Source organism: Setaria viridis, chromosome 8, assembly GCF_005286985.2.
Source record: "Setaria viridis chromosome 8, Setaria_viridis_v4.0, whole genome shotgun sequence".
Classification (NCBI taxonomy): domain Eukaryota; kingdom Viridiplantae; phylum Streptophyta; class Magnoliopsida; order Poales; family Poaceae; genus Setaria; species Setaria viridis.
In genome coordinates this window covers 5,193,760-5,212,748 of record NC_048270.2, presented here as the reverse complement: position 1 = coordinate 5,212,748, position 18,989 = coordinate 5,193,760, and the positions used below count along the sequence as shown (strand labels likewise).

At 45.1% G+C, this 18,989-nt stretch overlaps 2 protein-coding genes and 1 pseudogene across 2 annotated transcripts; 2 read left to right on the top strand and 1 right to left on the bottom strand.

Moving 5' to 3' along the window:
- The first annotated feature begins 5,371 nt into the window (after nt 1–5,371).
- On the top strand, nt 5,372–9,658 carry LOC117834225 (protein-tyrosine-phosphatase PTP1). The gene is made up of 9 exons (XM_072295537.1): nt 5,372–5,616; nt 6,707–6,794; nt 6,882–6,949; nt 7,047–7,181; nt 7,285–7,407; nt 8,210–8,352; nt 8,434–8,575; nt 9,012–9,094; nt 9,267–9,658. Exons 1-8 carry the CDS (start codon nt 5,518–5,520, stop codon nt 9,081–9,083), a joined length of 870 nt encoding a protein of 289 aa, XP_072151638.1. The 5' UTR covers nt 5,372–5,517; the 3' UTR covers nt 9,084–9,094; nt 9,267–9,658.
- Nucleotides 9,659–10,649: 991 nt separating this feature from the next.
- Nucleotides 10,650–11,545, bottom strand: LOC117833355 (dirigent protein 22). The gene has a single exon (XM_034712815.2). It carries the CDS (start codon nt 11,443–11,445, stop codon nt 10,894–10,896), a length of 552 nt encoding a protein of 183 aa, XP_034568706.1. The 5' UTR covers nt 11,446–11,545; the 3' UTR covers nt 10,650–10,893.
- Nucleotides 11,546–17,259: 5,714 nt separating this feature from the next.
- On the top strand, nt 17,260–18,139 carry LOC140220179 (uncharacterized; annotated as a pseudogene).
- Nucleotides 18,140–18,989: the final 850 nt, after the last annotated feature.

The window sequence follows — 18,989 nt, the reverse complement described above, 5'->3', positions numbered from 1 at the left end:
CTCTCTCCTCCCTCTCTCTCCGCCGGCCATAAATGAGGGGGCAATGGAGTCATTTCCCACCAAAGGTGTTAAAGTTTAACACATCATCCAAACACCCCAATGTGTTAAACTTTAGCACTCTATTTGAGAGTGTTAAAACTTTAACACTTGTTAAATTTTAACACAGGGTATCCAAACAGGCCCTATATATGGGAGATATTAAGAGTCAAACATTAGTTTTGGAGGTTGTGACCGCGCCTTATATTTTGGGATGGAGGAAAGTTTTGGAGATGCACCTTATATTTTAGAATGGAGGAAGTACGGTCTAACAAGTATGTACACACGGTTTCAGCTCATTTTCAGTATTCGGTCGGTGTTCAACAACGCGTATCCGTGTGCTATAGCAATAGCAATAATGCAATATAGCATCCTATATATTATCCACAATCACGTGTAAAATAAAGCGGCGTTTCCATCCAATTTAACGCGTCTTTTACCTGCATATGCATTACAGCAGTAGCAATACCTTCTCATGGTTAAATAATGTTGCATTTTTCACATATGCCTGTAGTACCATCTCGCGGGACAGCGAGCATTTTCCTACGCCGCGGTTCCTAGTCACACACCCCTTCCAACACGGCACTTGACGACGCGGTTCTCTCCGTCAATCATCAGTTCACGAGCCATGCAACCGTGCCCGTGAATCACCGGTAGAAACAACGTTTTTGCCCCCGTTGTCTTTGACTCGGGATTTAAGGGTTTTTAGTCCCAAGTTAAATGGCTTTAGTTTCGGTTGGTAATATTAACCGGGACTAAAAAGATCCTTTAGTTCCGGTTGTAATGGCTAGTGGGATGAAGGGAATCTGGTAAGGTGTTTAATCTCGGTTGAAAACAGCAACAGGACTAAAGGCCTAATTCCAACTTGGACTAAAGAGGGCCTTTAATTTAGTCCCGGTTGGTATTTTCAACCGAAACTAAATGCCTCACCTCACCAACTGGGAGCTTTAGTCCCCCCTCTCTCTCCACCTTATCCTCTCTCCTCCCTTATCTCTTCTTCCTTAGCTTATTTCTCTCTCGCGCGCCCCTTAGTCCCGGGGGCTTATTACTCTCTCTCGCGCAGGCAATCTCTCTTCTTCCATAGCTTATTTCTCTCCTCCTCCTCTCCCTTTCTTTCAGGCGGCGAGCGAGCGGGCGAGCCGGCGCAAGCGTGCCCATTTTTTTTGAACCTTTCTAAGTCCCGGTTGGTATTACCAACCGGGACTAAAGGGGGTCTTTAGTCCTGGGTGAATGACTCGGGATTAAAGAGAGGGGCCTTTTGTCACGAATAGTTAGTCCTGGTTGGATTTTCGAGACCTATGCGTCTTTCCAATCAGGACTAAAGGTGAGTTTTCCACCGGTGAATCCATGACAATCCGTCTCTCTCTCCCTCTCTCACGAGCACGAGCAGCAGTAGCAGCTGATGATGGATCGGTCCATGGAATTGATGAAAGAAACCTTGCCTCCCTCAGCTCATCACCCACAGACAGAGTATCAGATGTCTAGCAATCGTACCAAGCCCCACCGCTGACGATCGGAATCCAGCTAGCAGTTTCCGCTTCCAGTCTCCTTTCACCGTCGTGTCTCGTTCCGTCCCCTCCCACCGCATCCGTCATTTTCCTTTCCCCGCAAACTATAATTCCAGTCTCATCTCATGCCGTCCTCATGCTGCATCCGCCATTTCCCCTTCCCCACAAATCAATTTTGGAAGTCGCATCTCGTTCCGCCCCTTCCTACTGCATCTGCCTGCCATTTCCCGTTTCCCACAAATCAAATTCGGAAGACAACCCCCTCCCCCCTCCTCCTTCTGTATTAGATAACCGTACAATATCATATTCATTTCGCTTGCCCTCCTTGCTATGCTTCGTCTTCCCCACCAAATTAAGTATCATCCCCTTCTCCCCCCACATATACATAAATTCCAATCCAACCACTCCTGCAGCCAAATCCTCTGCCCATCTTATGTTCCTTAGTGTAATTTGTGTATCATATAATTCTACCTTCATGACGACGAACATATTTTTAGATAAAGGATAGAAATCCGGCCTCTATATCCACATGCGGATATACATAGCCACACATTACAGGAGCTTGTAGACTTCGAGCCTCAAAATTGAGAAATAAAAGATAGAAAGCTAGAAGATTAAAAAAGAGAGCTAGAAAGACTAGGCTTCAAACTTCTTCTACGTCTCTGCTTCAAACTTATTTTGTCCGTACATCAACCATCCTTCACATCACTTGTCTACTTAGGAACTTTGATGTTAGAATCGTTCTGCAAGAGAATGATCATGTGCTACCTGAGAATCTCTATTGTGTAGAAACTGTACTAAGTCGATCTGGACCACAACCTGAATTACTCCTCAGCATACCCACCAAACTCAATCACCAACATAACAGAAGCTACAATGGTATGAACCATTGGTACCGGAGTCCCGCAAGATAGATGAGCACCATGGCTGTACGCTAAGACTGCCCAACAAAAACGGTCAACGGAGGTACTATGCAGGGGGTTATGCAAGACGACGTCTTCAACAAGGGTGCAGGTCAAAGACACCACCGTCGTCCATCCGTCCAAGAACAGACCAGAGTTTTCACCCAGCAAAACCAAAGGGATCTGGGTCACCACGACAATGCCTCCAACAAGGTGAGCTACGCCCATGGCTGTAACCACTGTCAGCACCAGCAGAAGCCGGGCAGACCTTTTGCTCCTGACCAACGAACCCTAACACTGCACAATAATCCTACAAAGACCTAGCAAGCGACTCAAGAGACAAGGACAGTAGTGCGGCGATGGCAAACCATAGTGAAAATGAGGTCCAAATGCAGAGCTCAGGTGGGAGCATATCCCAGAAGCAAAGGCGACGATGCATCACACAAGCGGTGATGCTGGCAGCGGTGCCCAAACTGACGGCAACCACACCAAACAAACTCCCCTCCACAGGCGGCGCAAGCAATAGCTGAAGGAGGAAGACTGGCACCAGAGGTGGCCGCTGGAGCCAGCAGCCCCCGGAACACAAGGCAGCGGTGACGGCCCTTGGAGCACAAGGCGGCAGGGCCCCCCACCCAGCTGACCAAAGGCCGAGCACCGCCGGCGGCCACGAGGCCGCCAACAATGACGAGAAGACCACCCGAGCAGGGAGTGGTGGATCCGATCCGGGAGACGCCAACAGTGGTGGATGAAGGTGCAGTCGATCTTCAACAAGGAGGAGGCCACCCCATTGAGGGAATGCAGATCCAAGCTAACAGAAGATGAATCCGCACGGGCGAATCCGGCGACGCCGGACTGAGAGACGCACAATGGTGGCGGCATGACAACCAATGCAACTTGCGGTGCTATGGGGAGAGAGTGAGGAGGAGGAGAGGGGTGGCCCCAGCTTCAGCGCACTGCCGGCCATTGCCGTCGCCGGCTATCACCGGCGGCAACGGCCTCCGCAGGCTAGGGTTTGGGGAAGGTGTGGTTGTGGCGCGGTCACCCCCGTGTTCCCAGGGAAGCGACGCGGGGGTCCATCCCTGCTCATGTTCAGACGACGAAAATATGAGCATTCTCCATTGCTTTTATTTCATATCATGTTAATTTGACAGTTTATTTTTTTTTTGTTTAAAAATTTGACAGTTTATTTGTTGCGTCTGAAGTAGCTATAATGTTTTTCTACATCGCGTGAACCTTGCAGGGGGAGGGAAAAATAATCAAGATTACGGGCCACTCCTGGGCCTTCAAAATTCCTGCTAAGTGGCAGGGCCGCCGCCTTGGATGGGCATAAGCCCAACCCAACCATCCAAAGCAAAGTCGTTGTCGAGGTTTGCTGCCATTTGGCTCGGTTGGGTGTCTTTTGACTTTGTTGCAAGGAGGATTTTTTTGTCTTTTTGTTTACTATACAACACTTTAGGCTTCAGTCATTGTCATTCCTTTTCCATTTGCAAATGGCAAGACACCATCCATAGATTAACACTCTGAACGTTTGACTTGATTTAAAAAAATGGTGGATAGCAGCTTGGATTGCGTGCTGTGGATGTTCCAAATGGACGTGGTTTATCCATGCTATCGTATGTTGACGCAACTTAGTATATACTCTAATGGTTATAAGTCCGTCCCATCCAACTTATTTAAACAAGGAGTAATAAAAAAAAGAGCATAGGTTACACAGCAACATTTTGACAATTTCAAAGTACACATGATCATGTGTCAAATATGCTACCAGCCATACCTTTCCATACCTCCAACGTGGCTCTTACCAATAGTGCTCCATGCGCTATTTGCTCACGAGCAAAAATAAAAGTCGTGCTCTTCACAGCCTTTCTGTACATACGAAGCGTTTTCTTTTTGTGCTACACACACACATACACATAACTGTGGCATTCTTTTCTCTTGAATGTAATAACCGTGACGCAGTAAGAATTATTTTGTTTTTTTTCGGAAGAAAAAACTAGGCATTGTCTCGCCTACGCATACGCGAAGTTGCATTTTTCACACGCGCCTGGTCCATTTCGCGGAACAGAACGCACTGTCCAATTGACTGAGGCGATTTAGTTCCCTCAAAACTCCCAACTTTAACACTTAGAAAAAAAGATTCTCCATCACATCAAACTTGCGGTACATGCATGGAATATTAAATGTAGATGAAATCAAAAACTAATTGTACAGTTTTGTTGTACTTTGCGAGATGAATCTTTTGAGCCTAATTAGTCAATATTTGAATAATAATTCACAAATACAAACAAATATGTTACAGTACTATAACAGTAATTTTGCACCTCCAAACTTTGAGCACCTAATTCACCCAGCAGCCACGTCCAAATCCATCACGAGCAGCAGCGTAGCACTCGGCCCAGGCATCGTACCGGGCCCACGACTGCCGGTTCGAATCCGGCCAGCGGTTTCCACTTCCCCGTCTCCCCTCGCCGTCCCGTCCCGTCCCCGGCCACCGCGTCCGCCATTTCCCCTTCTTCCCCGCAACCCAATTTCAAACAGAGGACGAGCCTTCCTCCCTCACCGCCACAAGGCGTCGCCCCTTCCGCCCCCGCAACCACCCGCCCCTCTCATCTCCGCGTCGGATCTACAGCGCCCCACCCGTCGCCCTCCCGCCGCCGTCGTCACCCGCCCCGCGGCGCCGTCCTCTTCGCCCCCAAGTCAAGTCTCCGCTCCCCTCCCCGCCCCGCCCCCACAAAAAAATTCCGATCCAACCACTCCTCCAGCCGAAGGCCCCTTCCTTCCCCCCCCCCCCCCCCCCCCCCCCCCCACTTTATTTAAACCCGCGCCGCGCCGCGACGGCGACCCCGACGACTCCCCCGGCCGCGTCCCCCGCCAGCTCCCCCTCACCCCCGACCATCCACGCCTCCAAGCGCCGCCGCCGCGAGGCCGTCAACACGGGAAACTCGCAGCCGCGGGGCGGCGGGGGCTCCGGCCCCCCGCCTTCGCGGACGCTGGCGCTGCCGCCGGCTGCGGGGAACGCGGCGGGGTTCGACCCGCTCGACCCCGACGCGAACCCGCCTGCCAAGGTGCTCATGGAGGGCGAGGTCAAGCACTGCAAGAAGGCGCTCAAGGCGCTCGAGAAGAAGCTCGGGAAGCCCAAAGCGCTGGCCAAGGAGTTCTGGAACCTCCCGGTACCCGAGCTCCTCTTTTTCTCCACCTCTCGGTCGCTGTGGTGACAATTATGCGCGAGTTCAGGATACTCTGTTGTTGCTCTTACTTGGTCTTTATTTCCTCACACAAAGATGAGCTCGAGTAGTAACTTCTAATTACTCACTTAGTCATGGTTTTTACGTTCTGGGCACTAGGATCATTTGTTCATTGACTTGTCAAAGGATGCGGAGGGTCAATTCTGCCTAGTGCTAGGATGCAGAGTCTCAATTCTGTGTAGTGCTAGGATGCAGAGGGCGATCAATTGTGCCTTGTGCTTTAGTGGTACTGGTATCTGATCTTGCGCCTTATGCTAGGGCAGGCTTTGCTTTGAAGCTAAGCTTCACGGTGGCTCTATTGTGTATGAATGATTTGACATGATTACGCCGCATCATTTCGGTACCTTTTGAGGGGGATCGAGAATTTTTTTTTTCTTAAAATGTATTGGGTATACATCATAGCAACTGGGCTTGAAGTCCAGCATTTCTACTGGATGCTACCAGAGGACTTGATGCTGCTATTTCCAGAAAACTGCTCCAGTCAGACCAGCACTCTGGCCAATATTTTTAAAACTTAATTTAACTATACCCTTCTCACCTCTTCACCGAACCAGTAATTCCTGTTTCCTTGACTTACTTTTTAAGGCATCTTGTTGCATAGTTCTCATTGTCTTAACTGAAATTGATGTAACCTACAATGGTGATTATCTACTAGGATTGTAAGGAAATGTTTTCTGAAATAGCACTGGGGCTGTAGCTGTACCAATTGCTGTGTAAACAACTGGATTAGCTACTGTTAGTGAATTGCTGTAACAATTCCATGACTTGGCATTTTGTGATGTTCCTATTTATTTGCAATCTTATGGAATGAAACGTCTGCTTTGGTTATGTATTTTTGTTCAGTCTAATATGCCAAAACACACACACTTGAGCCCCATGTTTCTTTCTTTTCTTCCAAAGTATGAAAGCAATAATTATTTTTTTAAAAAACTTTGTAAGTTAGATCATGGGTGCCGCAAGAAATACTTTTTTGAACCAAGCTAAACTACCTCTCATATGTGTTTCCTTGTTGCAGGATATAGGAACAGTGCCTCCGTCGTCACAAAAGTCGGCTCGGGAAGCTGTTAATAGAGGAAGAAATCGCTACACTGATGTCTTGCCAAGTGAGCATCATGAACTTGTATAGACTTGCAGGTATATAGACTTGTATGGAGTTATTAATTTGGTTTAACTTGACTTCTGTTCCTTAGTTGACAAAACCAGAGTACGACTACAGTCCCCAACAGGCAATGATTACATCAATGCCAGCTTTATAAATGTAATTTTGCCCTATTTCCTTGTATTTCGTTCTCTATTTTCCTTTTCTTTTTAATGACTCCAATCGTCATCTGGCTTGTGACATATAAAATTTGTAGACTGGTGGCAGATATCAAACAAAGTTTATTTCCACTCAAGGCCCGCTAGCCAGGACAATTGAAGATTTTTGGCAGATGATATATGAGAATCACTGTCCTGTGATCGTTATGCTCACCAAATTTGATGGTTATAAGGTGCTAATATTCAACATAATCTTGTAGACACAACTTGAATTTATTGACTATATCCTTTGAAATGTTATTAACTAAATAATATTCACATTGAAAATATTAGCAGTGCGATGAGTATCTTCCGTTGAGTAAGGGTCAGGGAGCTTTTGGAAAATTTAACATTAAGATCGTGAAGACAAGAAATGATGGTCAGTTAGTGTTGCGTGTTGTAAAGGTGCAAAGGGATGAGGTAAATATATATAAATGCTATTGTATTTATGCTGTTTTTGGTGGATTGTATGTTAGCATGTATCACCACAGACTATTTTTATACCATGCTTTGCTTCATAGGATATAGTTTTAAGATGAAGAATTGTTTGTGTTCAACTAGGCAACATAGTACTTGACTTCAGCTTTTGCGGTTGCTTTGGTCCATAAGAACTTAGGGTATTTCTCGTTTGCATAAAAGGCCCTCTATTATAGTCTCATTATTGTTATCTTTCATTGTTTGTGTTCCTTTTATCTGATGTTCATATTGAAACTTTGGTGTTAAATGTTTCACTTCAGCTTTTTAGGCATTGACCTGTCATAGGCTATTGGTTAGATATCTAGCATAGCATATTGTTCACAGCATATGTCAAATTTTTTTTTTCTGCGATAGCATTTCTTGCCAGAATATGATGTCATATTACCAAGTGAGATGTCAAGCTTCTCGTGGTGGACCGGTTAGAGCGTTGAACTCCAGGAGTCATTGAAACTCCCGTCCCAACCCGGTTCGAAGCACGACACCTTCTTAGAACAAAGCCTGGGGGAGTCTTCTCCCATGGTTGAGTTTTTTTTTTTAAGTAAGATGTTAGGTCAATAATGGCATACATGTTAGTTTATCAGATGTAGCTGGAATTTTCACCTCATTTCTTACATGAATATTTTTATGTTTCTCATTCCCTCTTCTTTTGTACATGTCCTTACATGTTTGTTACCTTCTGTTTCTTTCCTATGCTTAAGAACTCAAGTACTGAAGTAACTTCTGGTTGTGATTGTTCACATTGCAGTCAGATTCAGTGCACTCTCTTCTGCACATCGAGCATTCTGAATGGCCTGACCATGGGGTGCCAAGCAACAGTAATGCTGTACGACAAATTCTGAAAAGATTATATCACATTCCACGAGAACACCCAATAGTTGCACATTGCAGGTCAGTTTCAAACAATGCATTGCTTACTTATGCAACCATTTCTATACACAAACTTAATACTACTATTTTCTCCTTTTGCAGTGCTGGCATTGGAAGAACGGGTGCTTACATCACCATCCATAATGCAATAGATCGTATTTTACTTGGAGATCAGGGTGCCGTCAATCTTGCTGAAACTCTAAAAAAATTTAGATCAGAACGGCCTGGAATGGTCCAAACAGAGGTATGGTGGTTCTTTTTTTTTAATTTTTTTTGTCTCTAGGGTTCAGTTAGAAAATCCTCTGGTACAGAATAGTTTCAGTGTAGTGCAGCCAGTATTTGCTAACCAAAAGACATAAAAAAAACCCTTGTTCTGCTGGTTGCAGAAGAGTGGTCATTACCTATTCTGCTGAACTAGAGTTAGTGAATACATGGTTGTTGAAATTTGACTAGTACTCGATTGTTAGAGGTAGATTCCTCATGTGATAGTGGTACATAGATGTTTTGTCTGGCAATGGCAATATGCAGCTAGCAGTTGTGCTGGGGATTGCTCGAGTGTTAGGTTTGGGTTTCTCATCTGTTATTATCCTTTTGATGGAGCAATCCCTGAGAGTAACAAAGAACAGATGTGCTAGAAGTGGTACAATCTGGGTATTCTAATGTCATCTTCTGCTTTGCAGGAGCAATTCAAGTTTTGCCACCAGGCAATCGCAGATGAACTGAAAGATCTGATATCAAATTCAAAACACTGAATCATTTCGAGGTAGGTTTTCTGCATGAACATGCGCCCAGTGGACCATCGCTGTGTCATTGTCATTATGTCATATTCGACAACCTCCTACCTACATGATCTCTGTACAAACATATATGCTCTGCACCAGTAATCTTAGAATCTTAGGTACCTTCTCGTTTTAATTTATGCTGTTTCCCTGCAGGGACAAGTAACGTCAGTCTTGACATTGTCATGACAGTCTGATTCCGTGTTTTCCGCCATTCTTTAAGCTTCGGTAACAGCATTCATGTACAGCATGAAGCCTGAGATGCAGATTTTAGTAGGAAAAGCCGAAGCTTTTCTAACATTTTCTGATCTAAATATTGTTGTTCCGATCCATATGTGCAATCTTGTATGATCTATGAGCAGCTGGAGCGCATCAAGGTTCACATGTATACCAACCTTGCTCTGCATTAACTTGTATACTTGGTTCCTCATGTATTAGAATTTAGATGATGTTAGGTTACCGATCATTGAGTGTGGCATTGCCCCTGACTTGTATTGTTTGCTGACTACCCATGAAGTGGAATGCGCAGGAAAGATTTGGTATTGTTCCTTTCTGTTGTGACGCTCGCATGGACGCATACAGAATGATTTCCAGGCCGTTGTTAACTTTTTACTCAGTCAAATGTTCAGGCAGCATCACTTTGTTCCACCTGGAAGCTTCTCCTAAATCTCCGTAGAAGTAGAATGCCCAATGCAATGCTGGACTAAGACAGTACTCCCTCCATCCCAAATTACTATTCGTTTAGCTTTTTCTGGATACATAACTTTTAATATTCGTTTAGATTTTTCTAAATACATAACTTTTGATATTCCAAGTTATTTGTTTAGGTTTTTCTAGATACATCAGTGTATCTAGACATTTTGTGCCACTTTTTCTGATAAAAGGAATATATAGTGGGCACTGAACACAAGTGCGCGCGTGCACACATGGATAAAAAGTAGAAGCTAGTGCCTCAATTTTTAAGTAGCAACACCAATCTCCATCAGGTTTGTGAACCACCCTTTCGGAATAGAAGTGTTCTCAACCTTTTTATTGGCTGATACGAAAAAAGAGAGCAAACACTCGCTCGGTGATGAAGCATCACACTTGAAAAGCCTTTGTGTGAGTCTAGATGGGAATTATAGGATGGTCTTCTTGCTAGTTTTAATGCTGGCGGAGGGATCACGAATGACCTGGGAATTACGAATTTGGAACGCGTTCTGCATATTCATACTTGTAGGAAAGTTATTTCGCAACTATTTCTGCTTGTAGTAGGAAGGTATTTGCTACTTCAGAAGACTTGGAAGGGGGGCATTTGGAATTGCCCCTAGAATTTTATACAAGAAAATGGGCGGAACACATATGCTTCTAGAAGCAGAGTTAGCAGTTTCCCCTGAGCGAAGAAGAGGGGTGTTTGCCCAATGGCATGCTGGAGCAGACACCATCATTTGTGCCACTTTCACGTGATCAGAAACTATATTCGTACTGTGCATGCGCTGACATAAACACATAATACTCTCAGACAAAATGAGGAGGCTACAAAAGTAGAGATAGATGGTATGTGGTGCCAACGTATTCTCCCTTCAGATTTATGTGAAGCTTCTTTTGTGAAAACAAGAGTTCTGAACCTTGTAATGGACACAAAACACGCAATCTGTAAGCTGTGAAAAGAGAAGAAGGCTGATGAAATAAAATTTAAAAAAGTAACAAACACTCTGCGATGAAGCACCATGCTTGAAAAACCTTCAGTGACACCATTATTATCTTTCTTTGCAATCTTATCGCACTCATGAGTGAATGAGTGCTAGTGCATGACGTAGACGTCGTACTCGACGGTGGCGTCGCCGGTGCGGAAGTCGAGCCAGTGTGTGCGCAGCTGCGCGTACCCCCGGGCGAAGCGGAAGGCGCCGGTGCCGCCGACGACGGGTAGCTCCCGGACGGCGTCGAGCGGGCAGTTCCGGCCGAGCAGCGCCAGCGTGCTGCCGTTGAAGTCGCCGGAGGTGAAGACGAGGTTCATGGCCTGGAGGAAGCCGAGCTTGGCCTGGTCGGAGCCCATGTAGAGGCCCTGGGCGCGGCCCACGGGGTTGGACTCCTGCTCGGGCCCCTCCGTCAGCGGGTCGTCCATCACGTTCACCATCCCGAACATGGTCATCGGCGACGAGGAGGAAGGTGGGTCCAACACGCGCACCGCCGTCGGCGACTTGCCGCTCACCGTGTCGTGGAAGTAGAAGTGGAGGTGCGTCGGGGCGGCGGCGGCGTCCTTGTGCCGCCCGCCGTCGTGGGCTTCCGGATGGTGGGCTTCGGCGGCGACGACTAGCACGAGGAAGAGGAGGAGCGCCACGGCTTTCTTGGCCATCTTTGAGCTGCGAGTGGGAAGCGCTGTGTTGTAGCTGAGTATCAAGTGTGAGCAAGCTTGAGTTGGGTGGGTATGGGTTACTGATCGAGCTACAATTTATAGTGTGGAGTGGACAGTGGAGTGTTGTAGAGGTGTGGAGCGATTGGTGACGCGTGGCGGGCAGTGAATGGGGCTTCAGAATGCTGCGCCATGAACACGAACGAAGTGACGAGTGGTAGGGCGGCAATAATGCTTTGCTTGCTTGGCCAGCCATGAAAAAGGGCATCTCAGTGGGGGAGGGAGCACAATGCAGAGGAGCAGATCGCATTCGCGATTCGCGAATACGAATTTCTTGTGGCTTGGGATGGAGAGTTTCTGGAAGGATTCTAGCTCGGTGCTCTGTGCTCTTGTCGGTGCAGGGCAAACAACGGGAGAAGGCACACGTCCGGTGCGACCCACCCTGATTAATACTTGCTTTCCTTGCACGTACTCGTTCGCTCTCCAAGTGGAATGCATGATCAAAGTTCTTCCTGGAACGGACGGTCCAAAAAATAATTCACTACCCCTTCAAAAAGAGAAGACAAAAGAAGTCACTGCTGCCTCAGACACTTCAGAGAGGACCTTTTAGCGGAAGACGACGCGTGGGATCCACGCGTCAGTGAGGTTGAGGGAGGAGTTGTTGGAGGGTTTTTTACCCATACAAAAATACAATCACCTGCACGTGGGCCTAACAATATTAAAGACGTAGAAAATGACATATCTCAAACAACTTCGAAATTGTAATGGCATGCATCCTATAATTCAAATAGTAGTGGTGTGGCTCAAAAACTTGAAAGTTATAATGGTACAAATCCAATTAACCCTTCATCATGTAATTTCAGTTCATTTATTTGCGAGCATTGTGTTGTACCACTATGGGAAAGCTAAAAATTGCCGAGTGTATTTTTTTTGGTAAGTGTTTTTTTTCGAGCACTTGGCAAACAAGCTCTTTGCCGAGTGCCAAGCTAAACACACTGGGCAAAGAAAAAACACTTGGCAAATCAGGGCTTTGCCGAGTGTCAAATAAAAAACACTCGGCAAACCCCCTCTTTGCCGAGTGCCAAAAAACACTCGGCAAAGAGGGGAGTTTGCCGAGTGTCAAAAAAGACACTCGGCAAAGAGGGGGGTTTGCCGAGTGTTTTTTTTTGCACTCGGCAAAAAAAAATAATTTTTTTCCTCTTTTCACCTTGAAATTTTTTCTACTCCCCACATACAACATGTGGTACTCCATGTTAAATTTTGGTATATTTTTGGATTCATTTGCTATATTTATTTAATTAATTGTATTTCAAGGAAAATTTTGGTATTAAGTCAAATTTGAACTGCAAGTGATTCAAATTATAGAATAAAATGAGTAGAAAAATGATATTTATGTTATTTATCCCAGTTTGAGGCCTTACCCATGAAATGAAAAGAAATTTCAAACATCTTGTTCAGGAAATATAACCACAAACATGTGATCGAATGATTTTTAAATTCTAAAAAAGGCAAACGAAGTCGGAAAATTATGAGATTTGTCATGATGTGTTGGTATCATACGTGGAGGTTGTGGTAAAAAATTGAGAAAGTATCGCACATTTTATCACGTACAATGTTTACAAACCGAAGCATCTCAGAAGAAGAATCGTACCATTGAGAAGGATTCAATAAGATTTGGAGTCAAAGTGATGATCGAATTTAAATTTGACTACAAAATATTTTGTATAGGCAATAGAGAACATATATTATTTCATGTGAAATTTTGGTAATTTTTTGGAACCGTTTGATAATTTAATCAAATTAAGTGCAATTATAGAATTTTAATTGATATAAATTGAATTGGAGCTATAACTGCGGAAAATAATGAAATAATATGAGTAGAATAATCAAATACATATTGTTGAGTGAATTTGATGAGATATTGTTAAGTTTATCAAAACAAATGTAGAAGAAAACATTGTATGAAATCAGGGAAAAAGGGAAATTTTTTTTTGCCGAGTGCTCCCCGTTTGGCACTCGGTAAAATGGTGCTTTGCCGAGTGCTGCGCTATACACACTCGGCAAAGGGCCAAACCCACCCGCGCCGCATAAAAATTAAACCCCCCCCACCCGTCCTCCGGCCTCCCGCACCAGCCGCCCCCACAACCCCCCTCGCCTCCTGGCACCTGGCCCCTCCGCCTCCCTCTGCGCGCAACCTCGGCCCCTCCCTCCGTGCGCACCCCCGGCCCCTCCCTCCGCCGCCGGCCAACCCCTCCCCTCCCCTCCTCCCTCCCTCGTTTCCACTGCCCCTCCCCTTTCCCTCCCTCATCCCGACGCCGCCCCTCCTCCGGGCCAGATCTGGTCGCCACCGCCACGTCACCCCTCCAAGCCGGATCCGCCGGCGTCGCCACCTCCTCTGGATCCGGCGTCGCCGCCTGCCCCGGTTCCGGCGCCGCCGCCTTCCCTCCTCCAGATCCGCCCTCTCCCTTTCCCCTCCCTCTCCGGCGCGAGCGGCACCCCTCCCCTCCCTCTCCGGCGTGGGCGGCGCCCCTCCTCCGACCCTTCCCCTCCCGGCCCCGCTCCCCACCGGTGAGATCTGGCGGCCGGGACGGCCTCCTCCCTCCCTCCCTCCGCCGCCGGTCAGATCCGGGCGGCTCGAGGGGAAGGGGCTCCGGAGGTGGCTAGATCCGAGCGGCGGCCGCGGATCGAGGGGAGGGGACCGGTGGTGGTGCTGGCGGCTGGGGGCTGGCGGTGGTGGCTGGCGGTGGTGGCTGGCCGTGGCGGCCGGTGGTGGTGCTGGCGGTGGTGGCTGGCGGTGGTGGCCAGTGGTGGCTGGTGGTGCTGGCGGTGGTGGTGGCGGCGGCGGAACATGTTTTTTTTTCAAAAATTGGATGCCGAGTGTTTTTTGGCCACTCGGCAAAGACTTTGCCGAGTGCGCGACACAAAACACTCGGCAAATACGTGTTTGCTGACTCAAAGTTTGCCGTGTGCCGTTTGCCGAGTGTTACACTCGGCAAACGGTTCGCCGAGTGCCCCTGGCACTCGGCAATTTTCCTGTGTCCCGTAGTGTACACAGTAGCATTATTTCTCACTAGGTCCCCACTCACAAAATAAAATTTCATAGCAGATAGGTTACTAAATATTGCGCTGATGCATATATATATGCTATTATCGGTGTTGTAGTTTATTGATGAGGCCGGATGCTGTTTCCTTAATTAAAAAAAAAGTTTATTGATGAGAAGGTCCGATTTCCTGTGGATGCTTGTCGACATGGTGTTGTTGTCCTACATTCAGGATATCCTAAAAACTAGTTCATATATTCAAAAGAAAAAATATTACTGCATGTGTTTTTTCAATACAAGAAGTGGTGTTACTATAACAATATGATTGTCTATCTGGATATGAGAAAGTTTTTTCTGTTTTAATTGACATTGACAGTATGCTATTATTAATAAATTACTTGCCCATATTTTCTGAAATGGGCTCTAAATCTGTGATCATGATAATGGGCTCGACCTATAGATAATTGGACCCAAAAAAGTTTACTAGATGGGCCATGAGAATCACTTGGTGGCTAATGTCAGCTCAATGGGAGCAGCCACATCAGTCCATGCTGGTAGCCATGTCATTTTGATTAGGCTCGTGATGACGTAGCCATTCAATCCACTACCACGTGGCGCTGATTTGTGACATTTGTTTTCAACATAATAACTATGGGCCTCGTTCGGGCTGCATGGGCCTAATGCTGATAGGAAACCATGCACATTTAGTATCATGGTAGGATTGACGGGAACCCAGCACTCCTAGGGCTCCTTTGGGAACGTAAATCCCCTCCGGGATCCCAACGATTTCCCTGGCCGAAAGCTCTCACGGAGAATCAGTCACGAGCCAAATTGATCCGACCTTTGGAAACCCTCGCAAAGAGGCTTGCCCACCTGACCCACACGTTTTCCCTGGGGCAGAGCTCTCCCACCTAGAGACATCGGGCGCGTACTCCCCATGCCCTTTGCGAGCGACGCGCCGCCTCCGCCTCCCTGCAGCTTGCCGTCGCTGCTCCTCGTCACCTTTCCATCGCCTCCCCGTCGTCGCCGTCGCCTCCCTATCGCCTCCCCGCCGCCTCTCCATCCCCGTGCCAGCTCGATCTCCACCACTGCTCCGTGACTTTCCCGCCTTGCCTCGTCCCAAGATCCAGTAAGCCCTTCCTCTCTCCTCCTTTTCCTCCCCAGATCGAGCTCCTGCTAGTTGGATGTCTAACTTTTACTCATTGGATCTGAGAATATCGAGCTCCTGCTCCAATGTTCTGACGAAAGCTAACGGATTCTTGTTGATTGAATCACCAGCTCACAACAGGAGAAGCTGAGCCAAACCGTGCGTGCTTAGTTCATTTAGCTATGAGTAGATGAGGATTGACACGTAACTGTAGTTACATGAATATTTGATTGGGATTTTAGGGGTTCAAGTGGCATTTTGCTAGCTTAGTTTAATTTCTTCACCATCATTGGTGATGCATGTAGAATGGAGAAAAAAACAGAAACATGATTAGTGTAGTTTAGAGCTGACTGTTCCCTTTCTTCTTTATGAAGAAGGGAGTTGGTACTGTTTTTTGAGGCATATAGCAATTGGAGCTGCTATATACTGTTTTTTGAGGCATAGAGCTATTGGCAGTTAATCTTTGCCTTGCTGTTGAATTTAGCAGAAGTGCATGCCTATTTTTGATCTAAATAATGTTGATTCAGATAGGTGAAAATAATGAAGTGTTCTCTCTTATCAAATCTGCATTTTCTGATCATATTCTAAAGTTAAAAGATATTTATGTTCTCCGTCAAAACTCATTATGGCATCATATTATTTGTGATGCAATTCTGTCGAGAGAAATGTTTTAGAATTTTTTGAGTTTGTTTAGTCTAACATGCACTTGCTTCACAAGCCTGATGCCTGAAATACAAACACTGTTTCACTTCTGTCCAATAGACAATTGGATTACATTTTCAATCTAGAAGATACTATATATGCTGTCATCATCAGCAATGATTATCATAACACAGATTTTAGCTGCCTGCATATTTGAATGCTAGATACAGGATCGGAGCACAATGCTCCATGCTGCTGGTCTTTCCTCTTACTTTGGAATGTTTTTAGATATGTTTGCCCATGTTGGCTAAATTCAATTACAGGGATCACTGTATGTCCATTTTTTTTAAACTGCACAGTATATCTAGTAGGGTCCATGGTTTCTATCAGAAACTTTCTGTTGAGTTTTAAACATTAGCAAATTGTTCCTTGAAGACTGACCTATTAAAATGGTTGAGTTGTTTGGTCACAGGGAAAACAAAATAAAAGAAATCTAGTTGGACTCATCCTTATGATTAACTCACTGTACATATTAAGTCCAAACTATTCAAATCCTTATTTCTTTGGATGGGATCATTGTAAATAAAAATGCTTGATCACTCTGATCCTCATGGTTTGCAAACTATTTATGTTATGTAATGGTAGAAATACTCTGGTTCCATTTATCTGAGTTCAGTTGAGATTTCTTACTCATGTGCTGTCTGATTTTTTGCTCCTTAAGGCTGCTATAATTTATCAAATCTGCTATAATTTAACATACCTTCTATGGTAGCTGTTTGACTTTTTGATCCTATGAACTGCATATGGTTGAATGCCTTTTCATAACCTGTGAGCTTTTTCTTGCAAGTATATCATATATTCTTATATTCTTGCAAGTATTCCAGTTTTCATAACCTGTGAGCTTTTTCTTTTTCTTTTCTAGACCCTATGCATTTGAGTAACATAGTTTACTTGCCTTACCATATACATACATATAGATAGAGATTCATGCTAGAGGAGGAAGAAGAGGATGATGAGCTATTCCTAGTTATGGTCCCCGCTCTTCAGCAGTGTCTATATGAGGAGAAAAGGTCGGAGCACACCTCAACTCTGCCTGGTGCTGAAAAGGTCATACAAATCTTGGAAGGCTATGAGAATTGGTGCAAAGTGGAGTTCAGGATGGAGCCCGAGATATTTAGAGTTATAGCAAATTATCTTAATTAGAGTGGAGAACTTATTACGTGACACCCGTGGTGTTAGAGTTGAGGAGCAGCTGGGAATGTTTATGTTCATGCTCTCTCATAATGCAAGCACCGATAGGCTAAAAAAGGAATTCCACCATAGTGGTGAGACAATTTATAGGAAAATAATAGAGTTCTTCGATATAATTCCAGCACTGAGTCATAGATTCTTGAAGCTCCCAAATGTGAACCATACACATGTGAATATTGCATTAGACCCTCGCTTTATGCCTTTCTTCCAGAACTGCATTGGGGCCATTGATGGCACTCATGTTCCTATCACCATTGCACAAGAAAGAGTCGCTCCCTCCAAAAGTAGGAAAGGAACCTTGTCACTAAACATGATGTGTGCATGTTACTTTGATTTAAATTTCACTTTCATCTCATGTGGTTGGGAAGGATCTGCATCTGATGTAGGGGTCCTACGGTCTGCAAGTGCGAAAGATTTTCATATGCCTGTGGGGAAGTTCTACCTTGTAGATGGTGGATACGCAAATACTTCCTCATTCATTGCTCCATACCGAGGAGTTAGGTATCACCTTAGTGAGTTTAGGAGACATGGAAATCAGTATGCAAATTACAAGAATTGTTCAACCATCATCATGCGCAGCTACACAATCATATTGAAAGGGCCTTTGTCATGCTAAAAAAGCGGTTTTCAATCCTGAAAGTTTGGACATTTCATCCAATAGAGAACCAAATTAAAATTCCAATGGCAGCTGCGGTATTTCATAATCTCATTAGAGGGCTAAATGGGGATGAAGGGTGGCTGGATCACCAACCAAATAATATCAACCCATTTGATTATGTTGAGTTGCCAAAAGGGGATAACAACTACCCAAATGAACTGCAATCAAATGAAGGAAGCACCCTACGAGATCAAATTGCTTTTCAGATATGGGTTGCCTGTAATAACTAGGTGAAGCATAAATGTTTTCATGACAGCCTGTATTATTTTTTTTTGATTTATTGCTTATTTCTGTATTATTTTCATGATAGCCCTTTATCTAATCTTGTTTATTTCTTGCATCCATGTCAACGGAAAGGGCTACGTGGAGCTACACCTATGAGAAGGGATATATTAAAAGAGCTTGTCAACATCCCAATATTTAAGGGATAAAATGGGTGGATAGCAGAAGGTTGGAGGAATATCACAAACAAATTCAATGATATGTTTCCAATGACACATTTCACAAAGTAGCAAGTGCAAGAAAGGGAGAAAGAGCTAAAAGTAGCAAGTGCAAGATAATAAAAAAAGTGAGGAAAAGTGGTGTTGGCTGGAACGATACTTTGGGTATGGTCATTGCAGAACTAAAAGGTTGGGAAAAGTTGATTAAGATTAGGTCTCTTAAATGGAGAATCAACTTTATATAACAACCCTTTATATAATAGCTAACCTTTATACAAACCATCTAATCATATATTTTTATTACATTTCAATAGGATAACCACAAAGTTGCCAAGTTCCACGAGAAGTCATTTCCTTTATATAACAGC